General features: G+C 38.1%; 1 protein-coding gene across 1 annotated transcript in view; it reads left to right on the top strand.

Annotated features, from left to right (window-relative positions):
* The window catches only part of LOC122796516 (band 4.1-like protein 4B), a 2,320,263-nt gene that overhangs the window by 1,779,819 nt on the left and 519,517 nt on the right, over positions 1 to 20,927 (top strand). The window contains exon 8 of the mRNA XM_044065074.1: positions 9,938 to 10,025. Coding sequence (XP_043921009.1) covers positions 9,938 to 10,025 — 88 coding nt within the window. The remainder of the gene's footprint in view (positions 1 to 9,937; positions 10,026 to 20,927) is intronic.

The following is a 20,927-nucleotide window of genomic DNA, read 5'->3' as shown; positions in this document are numbered from 1 at the left end:
ATCCACACTCTGCCTCAGCATGGACTACACCACCTCCTCTATGTGATGTCCCCAGCCTCCACCAGGGATCATCACAATGCTCATGTCACCGTCCTCCCCTCCAGGATGGGAACTCCCATCCTCCCTGCTGCTCTGTCAGTTGCCTGATCTGTTAAAGAAAAACTCCTCCCATTCCTACAGTTTAACTCAATCCTTAGGTTTCTTTTCTACCTACAGTATGTTTCCAGTATTGTGTAGGTACCATAAGCCTGCTTGTACTTTTTTAAACTTTCATTTTCTTGCATTGGAATCAAAGGAAGGCAAAGCCTACCTTGTTTTTTTAAGCGTAACTTCTCACATATTTTTCAGAGGAATTTGTCTCTGCCTGTATGACATATCATAGACGCAGATAAATCTGTAGTTTACCCTGTCAGGTACTGCTGTCAATCTTAGATGGACAATTAATCCTGCTAATGTCAGGAACACAGCAACTGCTGTAAAAAGACAGCAAATTATGGAAGTTTCCATTGTTTTTATTGCAGAAGGGAAGAGAAATTAACACTCTCTTTTCATAGCAAAACAAACCAATTAGATCAGTCAGGGGTTTAAAAGCAGTTGTCACCTCTTCTGACAAATTAACTTAAGCAGCAGCAACAGTATTGAAATGCTAAGCTTTAAATTCTGTTTTTTTATAATAGTTTATATCTTCAGATAACTTAAATGTAGTGTCAAAGATTTCTGTGACATTTAGGGAAAAGTCAGAAAATATGTTTTTCCTTGTAAAGTATCAACACATTTACCATTTTCAAGTCCTCCCTCCCAGGACAGAACTGCAGAAAGAGAGAAAAGTGGCAACCCTATCAACTAGGTGCATTGGTGATGTTTACAAAAAAGGTCTTTTTCTATGACATCCTCCCAGAGGGAGTTGCATATCTGGTACATGCAGATCCAGGTAAGATTCCCGCTGACTTTGAGTCGGTCCTTACATTGTTAGAGTGCGTGAGCATTTTGTAGTCCACAAAGAAAATGTGACCATTTATGACAACCATGATATACAGCTGAATTTACTTTAACATATGTTTACTACGTACCCCTGCATTAAGAAAAGGAAATCAGAAGTAACTTAACTTGGTTTAAATGAGCGCACACACACACACACACACACACACACACACACACACACGTACATTTAAACACGGTACTGCATCTCACATTAGTATTCTACATACTACATGTATTATTATACACTCACACACACACACACACACGCACACACACACACACACACACACACACATTTTGTACCACTTCTTGTGCAGTCAAAGATACCGCAGTATACACATTCAACCAGCAGGGGGAGACAAAAGAGAAAGGTATCTACAGAGAGAGAGAGAGAGAGAGAGAGAGGTCCGACACAATGAAAGATGAAGCGTTAGTAAATTTAATAGTGAATTTGTCCAACTATCGTTTAGACCAGCATGAGAGAACTGTGCTAAACAGAGGACTAACTTTTGTGCCGGCAACCATGACTAGGGTGAGTGATGTTTTAATTTACCTGAGGCTGTTTGCGAGAAGGATAGCATTAAACTTGATTTTTGGTGACTCACAAAATACATCTAATGCTGCATATAAAAGGCCTAGTACATTTTCACTAGACTTACCAGCTCATGTTGAGCTGTTTGCACAAGCTTGTGAATGGGATTTTATTGAAATTTTAAATCAAGATAAACAAAACAGATTCTATAACTTGAATATTAATGAACATCAAGCTTTCCAAAACTTGATACACAATACAACTGACCATTAAACTATCTGATAAAGATGGTGTGATCATTGTAATGAATGCCAATGACTATTTACGTGCAATGTTTGATTTATTGAATGATGTTGAAACTTACTGCTTGATAGATTGGCCACAATATAGAAGGATTGTTAACTATGTAGGAGAATGTCTGTATGATCTACTTATGAGCAGAGAGATTAATGAAGAGGTATATCAGTTTTTTCATGTACCTTCTCCTCAGATACCTGTTATTAAGGGACAGCCGAAGATACATAAGTCATTAACCACTCCACCAATGAAACCTATAGTAGCTGGAGGGGGTTGGGTAATTGAACCCCTCTCCATCTATGTGGAGGGCCAATTAAGTCCTGCAGTATTCTCTACTGACACCATTCTGAAAGATACTACACGTTTTTTACATGATTTATCAGAATTTACTGATATGAATGATGTTACCACTCTACTAATGGTTGCAATGGATGTTAAAAACCTCTTCACCTCTATACCCAATGATTATGGGGTTGAGGCGATCAGATACATACTTGGTAAAGATGAACATGAATCACATTGCAACATAGGCTTAGTTTGCGCATTACTAGATTTAATTTTGCATAATAATGTGTTCATGTTTGAAGAACAACTATTCCATCAGAAATGGGGTGTCACTATGGGCACCCCATGTGCCAATTCATACGCAAATTTGGTTATGTACTTCTGGGAATGTAACCATTTGTATGATAGTGCTTTGAGTAGAGTTATCAAATTCTATAGGCGTATTGTGGATGACGTCTTTATACTTTGGCAGGGGGATGCTACATCTCTCTCTCATTATTTATTGAATATCTAGACTCCACTATGAATTTTTTGAAGTTTACAGTTACACATTCTAATAAACAAGTGGAATTTCTGGATGTTACACTTATGAAGAATGGTACCAGTGGAATCAATACGACTCTATATAGGAAACCTTGTTGGAGAAATGGTCTCCTATCTAGAGACAGCATGCATCCAGGGCATGTATTTTCCAGTATAGTTAAGAGTCAATTTCTGAGGGTAAAAAGAATTTGTAATAACGAAACTGAACTTGAGACAGAGTTAGATGCCCTGGAAAGGATGTTTATTGATAGAGGGTATGCTAGTGCTACAGTTAGAGTGCCACATTTAATGACAATAGGGAATCAAGGCAATGTTTCAGGACGTATTACCCATGGGCCCAATGTAGAATGCTTTGATAATGATCAACAGGAATGGTAACAAATAATGTAAATGATATGACATATAGAACTTATGTGCCTAGAAGAAATGCTATGAATAATAAAAGTAGACGCCCCACCTCCTTCGTGACCAACTATACTAGCAATAATAAGATTGTAAGAGATATAATACAGAAACATTGGCATCTTCTAACATTGGATAACAAAATTGTCAATTTTGTTGGAACAACACCAGTTTTTTATATAAAAATAGTCAAAACTTAAAACAACTACTATGCAATGACAAGAAAGTAATGCAGAACAAAGATCAAAGGTTAGGGACATACTCTTGTAAGCACTGTTCTGTATGTAAAGTGTTGAGCAAGGAGCAGGTTTTTGAACATCCTACCCTAGATTTTGTTTTTCGAACTAGATTTTATGCTGACTGCACTACTATGTAATTGGTATATTTGGCCACGTGTGACACTTGCCCATGTTTTTACGTGGGCAAAACTATCCAAAAATTAAGAGATAGAATACTTAAACATCTCTCGGATATAAGGAAGGGAGATATTAAAAATGCACTAGCCAAACATCAGCTAGAGTTTCCTAAACACCAATTTACATTTAGGGTATTACAGTGTATACATAAAATTTTGAGAGGAGGTGATGTGAACAACTACTTGGAACAGAATGAGTTAAAATTGATTCTAAGGATGCAAGCACATAGATTTCCTGGCCTTAACAATTGTGTTAGAATTAAACCCACCCTAAAGGGGTGGAAGTTAAAGAATCACAAGCACAAATGATTTGAGATGTAATATTCTCCTACTAATGGTGATGTCATTTTGGCTCCAATTTTTAGCATTGTGATTGGTCAGTTTGTAATATAAATGTAGTATGTGCTGTTTTGTTGAATATGATGATCATACCTCTCAACCTGGAAACATCAAAAATCTGGACAAGGCCCATGAAAAATAGGTACAAATCTGTACGCTGATTAACATCTAATTTGCATACATAATTATGTAACCCCACCCACTCCAGTGGAATTCTGGGATACCAACTTTCGAATGCAAATTGAAAACAGACAACCAAAACATGGCACTAGAGTCCCCCTGCAGCCATTCCAGTGTCCTGTTACCTGGCTATTTTGCTCCATTTACCATAAACACTACTAATTTATGCATACTGCTTTACTTCTACAATGATCTGAATTTTATTTTTACATTTTACAGCACAACAATGCAGAAACATTAAAAGACGTCACGTCATCTGGTTTACAAAGCAATACTGTCTCACAATGAAAATAGGCTTAACATTGAACTTTGCCCTTGAAACTCACATTCATTGAAACAGCATTGAAACCCACACACACACCACATCCAAAGAAAATGCATCTGGCCAGTGGTGGATAAAAAGTCTGCTTCCACACCCACACTATAAATAGAATGACAGTAGTGTAAGCCAGAGGCATCTTGCACAGCGTCTCACACTTATTTTCAATTTCATTTTTTTGGGGGGGAGGGGGACAAAAGGTCAAAAACCAGGGACACATTTTAAACATTGCTTGTATAATTTTGTACAGTTGCTAGAATAAAATGCTGTGCTACCATTATGCATTTCACTGGCAGGTTTTGAACCCAGGACTCTATGCACTACATTCAGAATATACCACTATCCCAAATCAGCAGCTGCCTGAAAAATAGGAAGACTGAAATCATTTAGTGAATTCATTTCTCACTTCTCAACATAGCTCTTAACCTCATGGACAAAAAGCCAATAATGGGGGAATACAAATTCAGTTCTCACTTCTCACTCACCATATCTCTGAACTGTTAGCACAAATGTTCTTACTTCTCATCATAGCTCTCTGAACTCTTAGTACAAAAAAAAATCTGGACAAAGCTCAGAACATAACTTTCAGCTGTCTAAAAGCTCCATTTAAACAGGGGCAAGTATGCACTTCCACATTTCAGTATCCTTCTTTGAGTTTACATGAAAAAACACTGTTCCTACCCATTTACAAAGGCAAAAATGCAGCAGACAGTACCAATGATTTCTAGAAGACACACATCTCTTACCATTACTCAGTTTAGTCTCTTTTTGCTTGACCTATCCAGGTAAGCAGAGTTCCCGTTAGCCGTTACTCCAGTATTCTTCCATACAGTCACCAAATGCTCTTCTAAACTTGTTATGCAGCCCAACAGCTGAATATTCATTGTTGACATTTTCTTGTTAATTTATCATTAATCCATTGGTAAGGGCTGGCTGGCAGTCTTTAACCTCTTCCACCTTTAAAACTAGACTGGAGTGGGGGTTAAGTGGATCACTAGCCCTCCGTACCAATGGACTTAACAGTAAATACTACACATAAAATTGGGTCATGTAGCCAAGCACTTGCACTACAGAATCTTGCATAACATGCAGTTAAACAAATCATTTAGAGAGCTCCACCATACGCCAAAAGTAAACATTTTCTTCCACTTCTCGCAGGAGAATATGGCAAGTTTGTATTCTCTAACTATAAAAAAGACTACTTAAAGGTGAATTCCAGTCAGAAAAAGCATGTTAAACAGCAAGTTAAACCAGATGTTTATTTTTTGTGCTCTTTTATCGAGAGATGCTCAAAAAAAAGTACTCATCTAAGCACACGAGTATGCCTGACTACACCCTTGCTGTACACTGTGAGGATAGGACAGGGTACCGTAACAAACTTTTATATGCTGCTTAAAGTTACCGCTCCTCTTTCAAAGTCATTGTAGAAGGCTTTGTGAAGCAGGCACTTCTCACTGCATCCCTGCGAGCCCACAAGAGTTAGATAAATGCAGTTATCAGTACCTGCAAGCCGGCACTATGTCCTAGTAGCAATGGTCACTATGTAGCTGGGTATTGCAGCTCTACTAGTAGTCTCAGCCTCTCAGGTTAGGACAATCACCTTTGCAGATCCCCAAACTAAAACCAACATGCTTGTTTTGGTTCCTCTTTTTATTCTACCAAATTTTCAATAGGGGCACACTACCAAGAAGAAAGACCACATTATCCACTAAAGAGTAAATCATTTCGGAGAACCAGACCAGCATTAAAACAGTCCACTGCTGTTATAAATATTGCAAGCATTCCCGGCTGCATGTATCACTGGCTCCTGCTCTAAGGAACTCTAACAGCAAAAACGTTATACGCTTCCTTCTAAAACAATCAGAGCAATCGAGTGTGCATTTTACACTCTTATCACACACTTACTTACAGCAGCAAACAGCTCTGTTCGTAATTCATCCCTGCTGAGCCTGCTCACAAATATAACCGCAACTGCTTGCAAATAAATATTCCCTTAAATGCTTGCACTTGTAACGGCTCACAAATATAATGTTTGTAATTTGCGCAAATACTGGTAATGCAGCTACTAATGCTAATGCTCACAGCGACACACCCTTGGCTCACACACACACACACACACACACACACACACACACACACACACACACACACACAAAAAACACATGCACTTTGCACTCACTCTCCCTCCCTCTCTCCGTCTCTCTTCTCTTCCTCCCTCCCTCTCTAGCTCTTTTGGAGCATTAAGAAATGCTTACTAACTAAATCTGCTTCACCAATATACAGAAGAACTCAGATGGACAACTAAGCCAAATCATGGATCCTTACTGCATACTGTACAACTACATCAGGAAGAAGTGAACATACTGAAATACTTTCTTTTCTTGGGTTTAAATATTTCTGCAGATGGTAATTCCAGATACGAAAGTAAAAGACCCTTTCTTTTTTCAGACGGAAACATATGGCTAATCGGGATAAGATTTTAAGAAGTAAAGCTATCACATCCTTACCTAGGCAGTATGCGAACTGGCAGCAGCTTTAAGTCCCTATTCCCTCAGCTTAGCAGTGGCAGCAACAATACAGCAGAACGCAGAAGCAAAGTCCCTCTCAGCATCAGCAGCATTCTCTGTCTGAAACGGGAGGCAGGCTCAGGCAGCACCAAAGTCAGCAGTTTCTGTCGGATCGGAAACAGCAAAGCCTGCATTCTTGGCCACAACAGTTTAAGAGCACTTCCCTAGTTCCCGCGTTTCTGTTCGAACTTTAAAATGGCAGCAAAATGAGTATTGTACTCTCAGCAGCAGCCAGCAACAATTTAAAGTACTTCTTCCCGCCTGCTCACAGCCAGCCGGAAATCATGACGTAAGCTCCTTGAGCTCAGTTCCGACTGGCTGTTAGTGCTGAAGGAGCTGACGTCATCGCGCACGTGATGACGTCGGCTCCGACAGCGCGAAAATTAAAAAAATAAAAAAAAAACAAAGAAATCGGAAATGAAGGGGTGCCACTCGGGAATCGTGGAACCCCTTCATTTGGACCCCAAAACTCGGTAAAAACCGAGTAATTCGGGACGGTTGGGAGGTCTGATGATGATCTGAGGAAGCATTTGTTTTATGCGAAAGTGATTGTCCTATATGTTTTCGAAGTACTGTTCTTATTAAAGTGGAGTAAATTTAGCTGTGGTTATCCAGTTGTTTTTTTTATGAAGATTCTGTTTTAATGGCATGAGAAAACAAGACTACTTTCTTATGTTTAGCATGACTCATACAAAGAGGACCTGAAATGCATTCTGGGAAGAAGGAATGAAAACCGGAAAACAAGCTCACATTACCAAAGCAGGCCCCATCATCTGCCATTTTGAGGAAAACACATTCAAATTGCAAAAGAAGCACTTGGAGTAATTTTGAGGCATTAAAATAGCTCAGAAAACAAAACTACAGTGAAAAAAAAAAAACATGTTTTTTGAGTTCTAAGGTGGAGTTTTCCTTTAATCGAACCTGGGTTGCAGTCGGGGCTTTATCCCTCTATGCCTCCAAAGAAGCACCAGGAGGGAGTTGATTTTTGACTTAATTGTGCTCACATGGTATCGGACATCTAAACACTCAGCCAGCCAAAGTCTAAGTATTTAAACTGAGAGGTGGTTAAGTGTCATTTGTAGGTTGTTTTGTATATGTGGAAATATACATGTGTGTGCGCGCCTGTGAGCGTATATATATATATATATATATATATATATATATATATATATTTATTTATTTATATGTGTGTGTGTGTGTGTGTGCGCGTGTGTATACATATATACAAAGATATGTATACACACACACACACACACACACACACACATATATATATATATATATATATATATATATATATATATATATATATACACACACACACACACACACACACACACACACACACTTCATGCGGGACACACACACTTCATGCGGGGGATACAAAGACTGAATAGTGGCCTAAGACAGCATACTCCTCTCTAGCCACATTGTGGTTTTAGAAAGCCATGAGTCCCTCCATTCTTTATCTGGGAGATGCATTACAGAAGGTGAAGCTGTATCTCTCTGAATGGAATTAGACACTATTGACTGAAGTCCTTTGTATAGAGATGTGAAAAATGCCTTAAAGTCCTCCCTGTGCATGTTTACTGTCATATAGGATATTTTCATACATGACTAAGATGACTGAAAACCACTAAGTTATCTTTTGCTCTTCTCATCCTTCAAAGGTTGGTTAAATGAATTAGGCAGGGTTTGGGCAGATTGGAAGAAAAGGATGCATGTGTTCAGAATAAATTGCAGCACTTTTTAACACCTAAATGATGGTGCTGATTACCAAACAGTGCAGTAACATCAACTTTATTAAGTCAAAGCAAACACACTTTTTCAGCAACCCCAGACTTTTCCCAGAAATTAGTAAAAAGGCTTAAGGAGGTGACCAATCAAACTGAACTAATGAAAGCAAAGTTAAAGCACACCACTTGTTTGTTTTACAGTATTAAATAACACAACAGTAGAAACCCTTACTTACTATATACAAGGCAATGCAAATTAGACAGCTGATAGCCAAACATGCAAACAGTTTCAGTGCACCAAATAATAGGCAACATAAATGATTGCTGCTGTTTGGGTCTATATTATATTATCGCATGCTTACAAAAGTGAACGATAAATAATCGACCCCATGTAAGCGAAACCTCAGAACAGAGATTTTTCCAATGGAAAAAAATTGCTGTTCCAAAATAAAAAAACAAAAAACAAAAAAACACTTTAAAACGTTACATAGCCCCCCACAACCCCCCTACTTAAATATACCAACTACGAGATCGCACTACAGTGCCGAAAACAGCAAGTAACAAAAGCGGCCAAGTGAATTCTTTCCCAGTGAAAGAATTTGCTGAAAAGCCACTTCACTATTTTGTCTTTTCGCTCTTTTTGGTTCGATCCAGATGCATTTGACAAACTGCGTCTCCGATCTGGTAATAGGAACCCTGCTGTTTTATTACTAGTATTGTAATCTGATGGTGAATTCTACTCACATGTGTGTTTCTATTCGGATGTTTTATTTTAATTGATGTAAGGTGTCTGTAAATGTGATTTTAGAAGACAGAAACAGTTTACTTCAAGGATATAGAGTGAACAGATGTTACAGGGCTCATACCTGAGTGCTGTTTGCACCTGCTCCTTTAATGGGTCATAGTGTTTTTGCCTAGGTTGCACTACACAGTTGCACAGTAGTGTATGCAACTATTGGCCCATCAAATACAGACCACATATGTTTACCAGAAATGTTATGATGAAGCCTGAAACGCCCTTGTGTATTTTTTTTTTTGCTGGATGGCACGTGGCCCAGGTGGTAGCCCACCTTTTACCTTGACACCTTCATCTCCTAGAGCAGCAGAATTAGTGCTGTCCTGCTATTCTGTATACCCCTTAATATGAAATTATGGACATACTAGTTTGACCATGCAGGGAGCAGGGGCTGTTGGTTCTTTATTGTTGAACTATTTATTTGAAGATAAGTATTTCTCTGAGAATTTTAATTATTTGCTTTTCTTGGTATTTTGCTGTTTGCTGTTGCTATCAGTACAAAATATTTCCAGCACACTTGACTGACCGGACCTGCTGTCTTACAGGGGGAAGAGCCCAGCTCAAGCAGAAGTGAATTATCTGAACAAAGCAAAATGGCTGGAATTGTATGGAGTGGACATGCACACAGTAAAGGTAGGTTCAGTGAGGCATTTTAAGTGCCATGCTGAACTTTATTTGAACTGTTTTGCTTGGGTACCACTATGCATGATGTTGCCACTGCTCATTATGAAATTGTGTGCTAGACATAGAGATTTGCCTTTTTTAATCAGTTTTTCCTGGAAATTCAGTCATGGGAAAATAATCAAGAAATGTGAACTAAATATATTAGTGTAAAAATATAAACAGTCCCTTCCATGATGTGAAGACTCAGATTCTTCGATAACATACACTGATACTCTGTTTCTATAAGTTAAAAATACATTGTAAAGTGCTGAATGATATTCATGGTATACTGGTGAAACTGCTGCATTGTTCCAGTATTTTCTGGTAATGGGATATTCTAACTAGTTACACTGACTGTTGCTACTGAATACTTTGTTTCTGTAAGTTAAAAATACATTGTAAAATGCTGAATGATATTTATGGTAAATTGGGAAACTGCTACATTGTTGCAATATTGTCTGGTAATGGGATAGTCTAACTAGTTACACTGACTGCTGCTAAATACATTTGGTTGTAGAGTCTCAGTGTATTTGTTTTGGTGACTTTTAGTAGGCTATGTTAACCCACTCTGCATTCTGTACAATATTTATGATGTCTATTTTGATGCCCTTATTTTTGGTGCTTTTAGTCTTATATTCTTTCCTTTTGTCTTCTTTGCAACTTTTAGAGCCACTGGCCACCTGGTCGCTTTTGGTCCCAGCACCCCCCCCCCCCAATGCACACACACACACTTGTATGAGCAAGGACTCCTGTCACTTCACTTAAAAGCAAAGGAAACTCTAACCAACTATCATCATGAAATAAAGACTGCAACCCCAGCTTTAACTCCAGGAACCTTGCTCTTGCCATTTATGCGTAGTGTAGGTGCCTGCTTTTGTGACTACTGTTATGCCTTGCTAAAATCTGTTGTTACAGTCAGCTAGAGGGCATACCCCAGGGGCGACAGCTGCAAACCTTCTTTCTCTTAGGCCCCCACCCCTTTCATCCATTTCACGGTTGATACATTTTGATTAACTTATCTGTTTTATGTTAAGGTATTTAGTCCCTGTCAGTAGAGTCATAGCCTTCTGTTCCTCCCCCTCAGTATTTATTCTTGACTAATTAAACACCAAAGGCGGAAAGTCTCAAGCTGCTTTTATCTTTAGCTTTGTAGTATGCAGAAAACAAAGAGCAAAGGGGAATACAAATGTAAAATGGAACAAAATCTGCCATTGCAGACTAGTAAGCAGCATACAACTTCTACCTGTGGTGTACTCTTACTGATATTTTTTTCTTAGAGAAACCTTCCAGTCCTTGAACAGGTTGTCTGTTTGTTTACCTTATTTCTTTTGCTAATTAGCTAGGTTTGCAGGGTGCCTTGGATTCTCCCCTGCTACTCTTTACTCCAATTTGATTGTTTCCCTCCCTTCCCCCTCCCCCCCAAGTGATTGCTCAGGTGCAACACACCAAAAGGTTTTAAAAATCCTGGACACCATATTTGCTCTACTTTTGCAGCTAAAAGCTCTCCAGTTGTATCATCTCTATTAAGTGGACACTTACAAGGGCATAGCAGCCCAGCAAAACTGTCCCTTGCCCAGACCCTCTCCACAAAGTTACTTCTTCATTCCCTCACCCATACTACTGTGCTTCAATTCTCAGTTGGTCCACTGTGTTAAATTAAACACTACCTCTGCTTCTCTTTACATTTGTGTCTTAGATGGCACTGACCTGCTGCCTACCTTAGTTCCAACTTGTAGATAGTTTTTTCGACTGACTTACTGCTGCAATCTGCCCTCCATTGGTTCTACCCACTCCAGTCGCCCCCGCTGTGCTTGAGCTCACTCTGCTCACCTACCCTGCCCCAATTTCCACTCATCCCATTTCACCTAAACTTATACTTAAGCATAACCACACCCACCACCAAACACCCAATCCTACAACATCACACCAACCAGTTCCACACCCCACTACATTAGTCCCTTCCCTCACTTCATCTTCCCCTCTCCATCTTTCCAGCCAGGTAGAAGTACACAACATGCAATATTCCCAAAAAACCTTACCAAAGCACCCACTTACATTCCTCTAACATTATATCTCTTCCTACTACATTTAATATTCCTGCATTATTCCCTGTCTACTGCAATCTCGCACACCAGCTCAACCTCAAAATGAAGCCTTTGAATACAACACTCCTCCATATCGCTACTAGCTTAACACATACTCCTACACTCATTCTCCACCTATGACACTCACTTACTATCCACTACTCCCCCTCCCTGGCAAACCTCCTCATTCCACTACCTAAGTTGTTCATAACACCACAGTTTAGCCACAACTTTATTCCATACCACCTTTATAGACTATCACACAATCAAAGTCCTTCTTCATCATTCCACATCACCAGTAGCTCTGAAATATTCAAAACTTCAACACAAACTCTCCAAGCTCCTTTTACACATAATTATGCATTTAAGGTGCTCAGGAGACATTCATCCTAATCCTGGTTCCACCCCCAAATGCAGTTCATTAGCCAGCCCTTCACCATCAACACTTGCTATACTCCACCATAGATGCAATCCTCCCTTATCATTAATATGGATGTAAGAAGCAAAGCAAACAAAGTCCATGAACTACATGCCCTACTATCCCTTTACTTGCCTGACATTATAACACTAACAGAAACATGGCTTAAACCAGATATCAATAGCAATTAAATTACTGCCCCGGTTACAGCATCCCACGTTCCCATGTAAAGATAGGAAAAACAAAAACAGAGGAGGTGTTGCAATCTTATTCAAAGATCACCTTATACTAGACCTTCTGGACCTCTCCATATCTGAATTTGATAATACAGAATTAATATTTGCTAAGTTAACAATTAACCATAAAAAACACCTAAATATTATAGTTGGATATATTCCACCAGGCAACAATATCGGTGCACTTGAAAGTGTACTACAATGGACCTCCATATTTCTCCAATAAGAAACTATACTAATGAGCGACTTTAATATTAATTGGATCCTTTGTTCCTCTTCAAACCCTACATCCCATGTAAACCTTTACGTCTTCACCCAACTCATCATGCCTCCCACTAGGCCTGATAAAACTTTGATGCATTAGTCCATCCTCAGTTGAATTTTGCTTAGCAACCTCAGTCTCTCATCCCGCCCAGGCCGCCTCCCTGACTGCCTAAGTGACCACAACCCAACCTTTCTCCTAAGAAACCACATTCATCAAAACTGCCAGCCCTCCATCTGTCTTATCAGAAACAAAAAAAAACTTTGATCCAAACAGGTTTATCTCTGCCCTAAAAACTGCATTTGGGAACCTCTCAAGCACCTGCCTGTAGAAGAAGCCATTTTCTCCTTTAACTCCATCTTCCTAAACATACTCAACTATCATGCCCCCTTAGAACTATTAGAGTGAAATCAAAATACACACCCTGGCTAAGTAAAGAATCCAGATCTCTACTCAGAGCCAGAGATAAAGTCTGGGAACAGTATCATATACCAAATCCAATATAACTAAACAAACCTTCCTAGAACTCCAAAATAAAGCAAAGAAACTAGTAAAATTAGACAAAAGCAATTACTATTACAACATACAGAATAAACATCAAAATAACCCTCAAAAACTCTTGGCAGCAGTTAACAATATATTGCATCCTGGAAAAACAATCACTCCCACCCCAACAACAGGCAACAACTCCATGAACTTAGGCACTCAATTTAATACTTACTTCACAGAATCAATTCAACAGCTTGCAGTGACCCAGACCAGCCCAAACCACACCCCTCCTACCCCAAACCACAACAGTTTACACCCTCCCAAAAGCAACAGCCAGTTTACACTAAACCCAGTCTCCACTAACACCATCAAAAAACTACTAAATAAACTTAAGCCTACTACCTTAGCTGCCAACAGTCTCCATGCTGACTTCCTGCAAATTGCAGTAGTAACAATCACATACCCTGCATCCAGACTTATAAACAGGTCATTATCTGGTGCTTATGTCCCCACCATCTGGAAAATCTCCCACATCTTAGCCTTACACAAAGGAGGTAACTCCACCAAACTAAACTATCAACCAATTGCGATTCTATCCCCTCTCTCAGAAATTCTGGAAAGGGTCGTACACACTCAACTTATGGACTATCTCCTTACAAACAAACTCCTATCAAATATCCAACATGGTTTTTGCCCATCGCACTACACCACCACAGCCCTACTGTCCTTTACTAACACGGTTAACCAACATAGAGATAATGGTCAATTTGTATCAGCAATATTCCTAGACCTTTCCAAGGCCTTTGACAAGGCTCCATCCTTGGTCCTCTTCTTTTTTTCTCTTTTTACCAACCAACCAACTCAACTCAGCTACACCCCAAGCCTCGGTGGTTCAGTACTCTGTTGACACTACCCTGATTTGCTCAGCTTCCTCCCTCAAAGACTTCCATACTATTACTCAAGATTCCTTCTTATCCACTGATTCCTGGTTCACTGGCTCCCAACTTATCCTAAATCCCAGCAAAATAAAACTTCCTTTCTTCTACCCGACCCGATACACCTCCTCATCCACAACCTTCAGTATCCTCTCTAAAAATAAAACTATTATCATCTCAACAATCTGTGCTAAATTACTAGGAGTGGAAATTGACAATAACCTGAAATTTGATATTTACATTGCCCAATCCATTAAAAAAGTTCACAAAAAACTAGGTCTCCTATATAGAAACTACAGATTTCTGACAAATAACATAAAAAGCCACCATTTCTAGAACCCACCTCCTCTCAACTTTCCTGTACACCCCCTCCAATCTTAACCAACCTCCACAAGACAGATCTAGCCAAACTCAAAGCTTGTTACAATGAAATCTCCAAGTTTGCCACTAATGACTCATACAAGTCACATCACTGCTCATCACTTAAGCAGCTCAAGTGGCTTGAACTTCCTCATCTTCTTCTCTTTAATTAACTTGCCTTTGCCCACAAAACACTCTATCAGAAAAAAGTCCTGCGCTCAGACATCATTCAGCCATATTTCTCCTCAAGACCCCTTCGCTCTAGCAACAAACTACTTCTACATATCACCAAAGCTAACAATTCAGCAAGTAAATCACTTTTTTCCAGCTACATCTCCAAACACTGGAATAATCTACCTAACTCACTAGTAACTAAGTCCTCAATACTTCAATTTAAAAAACTCCTAAAAACGTACCTTTCTAACACCTGGCTCTGTACCTGCAAACACCCCTGGATAACCTATTCCTTCTTTTCACTCTATTATCATTACTCTTCCGCTGTTAGCATGATCTACCACTAATGGTAGTTTCACTTTAACTATACATAATCATTTGCATATATTCACTAAATGTAAACAGCCATTTTTTGTGTAAATTACTGTTGCTCTACTTATTGTGTCTGAAACTACTTTCATGTATGTATTTGCTTCTCACTTGACTGCATTTGTTTCTCTAGTGTATGTATTTGTTACTCTTGGAGCTTTTCTCCCCAAGCCTCTGCTGAAAAAAGACCTATGTTTAGTCGGACTTTCCCGGTAAACAAATGTAAAATAAAATAAACTTTTGATAGGATATGTTAACTGTAGCATGACTTTTGAAACTCTTGTGTTACAGCTACTGAATGTATACTGTTAACGGGAGGTACTTTTTGTACACTGCACGCTGATGCTGAACTTGCATGCATCTGTTTGCATTTTTGTATAAGATGCTTTAATGTTAGACTAGTTTTACAAATTGTGCACATTTGAGTTCAAAGACAAACCTTCTTAACTGTGGTATATAAAAATAAGACAATACATCATTTGTAACAAGGCTTTATCTTTTGCATGGTGTTGGCTAGATGAGATGCATGTTATTATTTTTACTCAATTGTCTATGGGTGGTAATTACTGACGTTCTGACACTTTGATTAAATATAGCATGACACAAATGGGTATGTATAAAATAAGACATTTTAATAGATTACTGTTTTATGTGTTTATGTAATATGAACTACTGCATGTCATACCGCATGTGTTATTTTATTTCTTATGTTATTCTTTGATACCGCCGTATCTGTTATTTGCACTGCATTTCTCTCGTGAGTTGACATTTGTAATTTCGTTTAGGCTACACTTGTGTTGTCCTAAATGACAATAAAGTTTCTTTGAATCTTTGAATCTGTTTGCTGCTGACTTGATTTTGCCATGGTATATAAAACAAACTTTACTTTGCTTATACATAGTGCATTCGTTTTATAAGTGTGATGGAAAAGATTACATTGACTTGGTGTAATGAACTACGGAAATGCTTAATTAGGTGCATTTCTGAGGAAAGTAAATTCTAGATGGAAAGAAATGCATTTACTGCGTCAGTCATGGTAGCTGCGCAGCTGATGAATTAATAGTAGCATATGGAGAGGAGCACACAGAGCATGTTTACATTGCCATAAGTTGCAGAGTCACTGGAATCTTACAAGCAATGCATTTAGGTTGTTGCAGTGTAATGGGCTTATTAAGAGCATGCTGTTTTGACCGACATCTTGGAGGACATGGAGAAAATGAAGGTGGTGAGTGACCTTAGTGTTTACTGTTCTGACTAAGTGGAGCAGATGATGTTCCACTGAGCTGAGAGGCACGGCTTCTGTAACTGTTAAACTTAGTAGTACATGTGAGGGTTATAGAATCAGATGACTGGAATCTACATACTTCTAGAAGCTTTTGCTGGGATTTAGAGTATAAACAAGGAGGATCTCTGTGGCCTGGGTCTCAGAATACCTTCTGCTATGTTAAACAATGAAACATGGCTCAAACAACTGACATTGAAGGGTGCCCCCCATGAATAATTATGTAGTTTGGCAAGTGGCAGCGTGAGGCAGCACATCCATCCTTAGGTCAGTTTGCTTTTTTGTCCAGCAGCAGCATAATGTTGCACTGATATCACAAAGGAGATGCTATTTGCTGAGCTGGTTAGTGTACAGCCAGGTGAGCCTCTGTACTTAATTGTACCTTAAAATATAAAAAAGGCAGTGTATGCTATACCTACACAGCTGCTGGAATCTTTTTTTTGTTAATGCCTACTGGGAGTGCTGAGCTTAAGCAACTTATGCTGGGTTGCAAGTTGCTTAGGCCAGTAGCAGTCATTTTCTGAGCTGTGGGTCTTCATTGTACCTTTTATCTTGCTGCCAAATGAAAGTTTATTAGATTCCTATACTCACTTTATATTCTCTTCCTGCAATCCATACTCTAAACTATCGTCTTAGTAAAAACTATGAAGACACTAACTGCTTGTATGATAATGTCAGCTGTAATCTTTCATTTTTCCCCATTTTGTGTCCTTTAACGTGTCTATATTATATTTTCGAAAGCCAACAGTGTTGAATCTGACATTGTCGACCTGTGAATATCAAACACTCAGATCTCAAGCGTGTAAACAGAATCCTCCGTAAGGGGAGATTTACATTTACTGCAATGTAGTGCTGTCTCGGAGCTGGTTTATTTACATAGTTGGGGTGTGGGGGGCATTAGGGTACTCTTTTTTTTGTCTTTTTATAAGGTCGATGTTTGAAGACATCAACCATATGGTGTCGACCATATGTTGTTCGAAGTTTTCAAACGTCGATCTTATAATATAGACCCCCTTTAACAGCTAACCATCAGCTGCATAGTGGCTATAGTTGCTCCTAACTTAAGTTACTCCAGCACTACCCAGTGGGATGACTCTGCTGAGACTGTTGGTAGGTTGGTAAGGGGAAGGGGGAACACAAAGCAAAGCAATGGCAGCACTACGTATGCTGTCCTAATATGCCATGGAGTCTTGTTATGCTGTTAATTGGCAGATCCTCTCGATGTCATGCACATTAGTGCACATGTAATTAATTAGCTACCATTCTCTTGTATACTGAATTCAATAGTGCTCTCTGCTATCCAAACCCAGCACTATCCCCATCAGTCTAGTAGTGCTAGATGGCAAACAGAAACCCCATCCTTCTTCCTGGAATGGGGCTAGCCAGTGGTTGCTGGTTCTTTCCCATCCCCCTACATGGCTTAACCAGTGCCCTGGTAATGTCAACATATCTTGGTCGCAGTCAAGTATCCACTGTTGTATGTGCCACTGAGGTGAGGGCCTTAATATCTAATTCAGACAGGCACTCTCTCTCCATTGCAGATGGGATGCGTGTAACAGTAACTCAAGCTTCATACTCTGTTTCTAACCCTGGTTGCATAACAGTTAAAGAAGATTCCTACCTCTTAAGCATGTCAGAGGTATGTCATAGTTTTAGGCACTGTTAATTTTTAATTTCTGTATTTCCTAACATATATTCCCCTTGTAATTGAACTTATTTTGTTTTTTACCTTTTGCTTGTGTGCATTTTTTGCTGTGTATGTAATTGGACCCTGTTTCTGCTGCATTTATGAAGTAGTGTGCAATTTGAAATTAATTATCTAATGCCATAACTTACTAAGGTTTTTTTCCCCCTCAGGGTTTTGACAAGGTCATAAATCCCAACCAAAGTACAATGCTAAAAGTAAAAAAAAAAAAGAACAAAAATGCAAAAAACACACCTGCACGCACACTTTTTTTTTCAGGAGCTAAGACCCCATACTCACTTGGCCTTAATTATGAATATTAATGCCACAGTCTCACATTTGTGTAAAAGTCATAATGTTTAAACCCATTAGTCTTTTGACTTTGGTACCACAACTCATGTATATGATATAGTATGACTAGAAAGAACAAGCATAGACTGTAACAACTGAACATTCTTTAATGAACGTACACTGATGGTTTACTTTATTTTTAGTACATTTGTTAGTAGCACCAGCCCTTAAAGAGAAGCATTCTAAAAAATTTTTTTTTTTTAACTCCGATATTTGGATTATACTGATAACCATTTATTTCTCACACCTTGTATGTTGTACAGAAAAAATTTACCACTATATAAGGGATGAAAAATACTACCACCTGCATCCAAAGGGTACTCATTTGCTGTTTTTATCTGTTGATTACATTGTAATTTTTTTTGTTTATTCTTTTGTTAAGTGTGTAAGTAAACCTGTTATCATAGACCCATTTCAGCTACAATGCTCAATGTAAATTCAATACGTACGTATGCACACTTTCAGGGTAGCCCAACCAGCATTCTTTTTTTTTTAATATGGAGAAACATGAGTATTTCTAGAAAACCCAAGCAGACACAGGGACAACATGAAACTTCATACAGTAAACTGAGAACAGGATTGAACTCCAGCCCCTTTATGAAATTTAGAGGGAGCATAACATTTGGAACATTAAAGTTGTTAGACTTAGTAACATTTAGGTTGCTAGACAACCGTTTACTGTTTTTTTTTTGGGGGGGGGGGGCAGCTGTTAAATCATTATAATTGCTTTCATTTGCCATTATTACTTTCTAAGCATTATATAAATTAAATATGTATTGTCACAGCTGGTGTTATTTTATTTTTTTTTAAATTTAGAACAGCATCATGTAAATTTCAGATCTCTGTATTCTGAAATACCCTCTCAACCGTTACGTTGTAGTAGACCACACCCGGGGCAGAATCTGAGTCAAGGTACTTAATTTGAAATTTTAGCTTTCACTGAGTCTAGCTATATCCAAAATGTAGCTAAGTGTACTCGAAGTTTGCACAGTTTTGCAGTTTCTTTAGAATAACATCATTGGTATCTGCATTCTGTTTTGAAACATACTTTAGAGACAGAATATTGCTTTTTCATTGGTTAAATGGTGTTTTCCTTCTCAAGTATAGGGTGTGTTATCTTAGCCTGAGTGCATTTTAGACTAGTAGATTTTAAGTTTTGCTATTCTACTTTGCATCTCCGCCCTATCTTTTATTCTAGTTACAAAAAAGTTTGCATGGTGACTGATTTTAACACCTCATAATGGAAAATTATTGACTTGACAATTCAGATCAATCTGATACAACTCAAAACAACTAATAAAAAACACTTTATATAAAAGAAAATATTCACTCTAGCACCTTAACTAACAGTCTTCAAAGGAGTAAAAAAGAGAAAAGAAGTGACACACATATGTACATGTGTTTGTGTGTGTACATATACATACATACATATATATATATATATATATATATATGTATATATATATATATATATATATATGTGTGTGTGTATATATATATATATATATATATGTATACATATATAGATATACATATATTTATATATATATATATATATATATATATATATATATATATATATATATATATACACTCTCTCTCTCTGTCTCTCTGTCTAATTTGATGTATTAAAATAATACATTAATACTGATAAAGCTAAAAAAATCGACAGCTTCTCAAAGTAAAGATCTTCCAGTCAAGGTACTGATTTAAGCTAAAAGGTTTTAATGTCTGAAATTTTAAAATATATAAAGCTTCTTTATCTTGTTATAAAAAGGCAAAGGGCTTGTCACTTTTTCTAAAATATGAATTTGGTCTAAAATACCGGCATAAAATACAAATCAGTCATTTTTGTGGCCAGACAAAAAATGTTCGGCTAGATAGTATTCCACTCACTTTCTCATTATGTATACATCACACATGTTCTTGAATATGTACTTTAAAACTTTTTGTTAATGGCAAGAACACCATACGGATTTAGTAACAAAAGTTTAATGACTTACTAACTTCAGATCTCTGAAAAGTATTGAGTTCCAACAGGCCAGCCAAATAGTTGAAATGTGTGCAAAAATTTGGTGGCTTACTTGGCTATACATAAGAAAAACAATGATCCAAATTTAAAATATTCCAATATTTAAACAATCAAGCTAACTACTTTGCTGCTAAGCAAATTAAATTCAGCAACTAAATGAATACTAGACTGCGGAGCAGCACCCCAGCATTCTGAA

The sequence above is a fragment of the Protopterus annectens genome, chromosome 3.part0, assembly GCF_019279795.1.
Source record: "Protopterus annectens isolate FY-2018-M chromosome 3.part0, PAN1.0, whole genome shotgun sequence".
Classification (NCBI taxonomy): domain Eukaryota; kingdom Metazoa; phylum Chordata; order Ceratodontiformes; family Protopteridae; genus Protopterus; species Protopterus annectens.
This window is presented reverse-complemented; position numbering and strand designations above follow the sequence as displayed.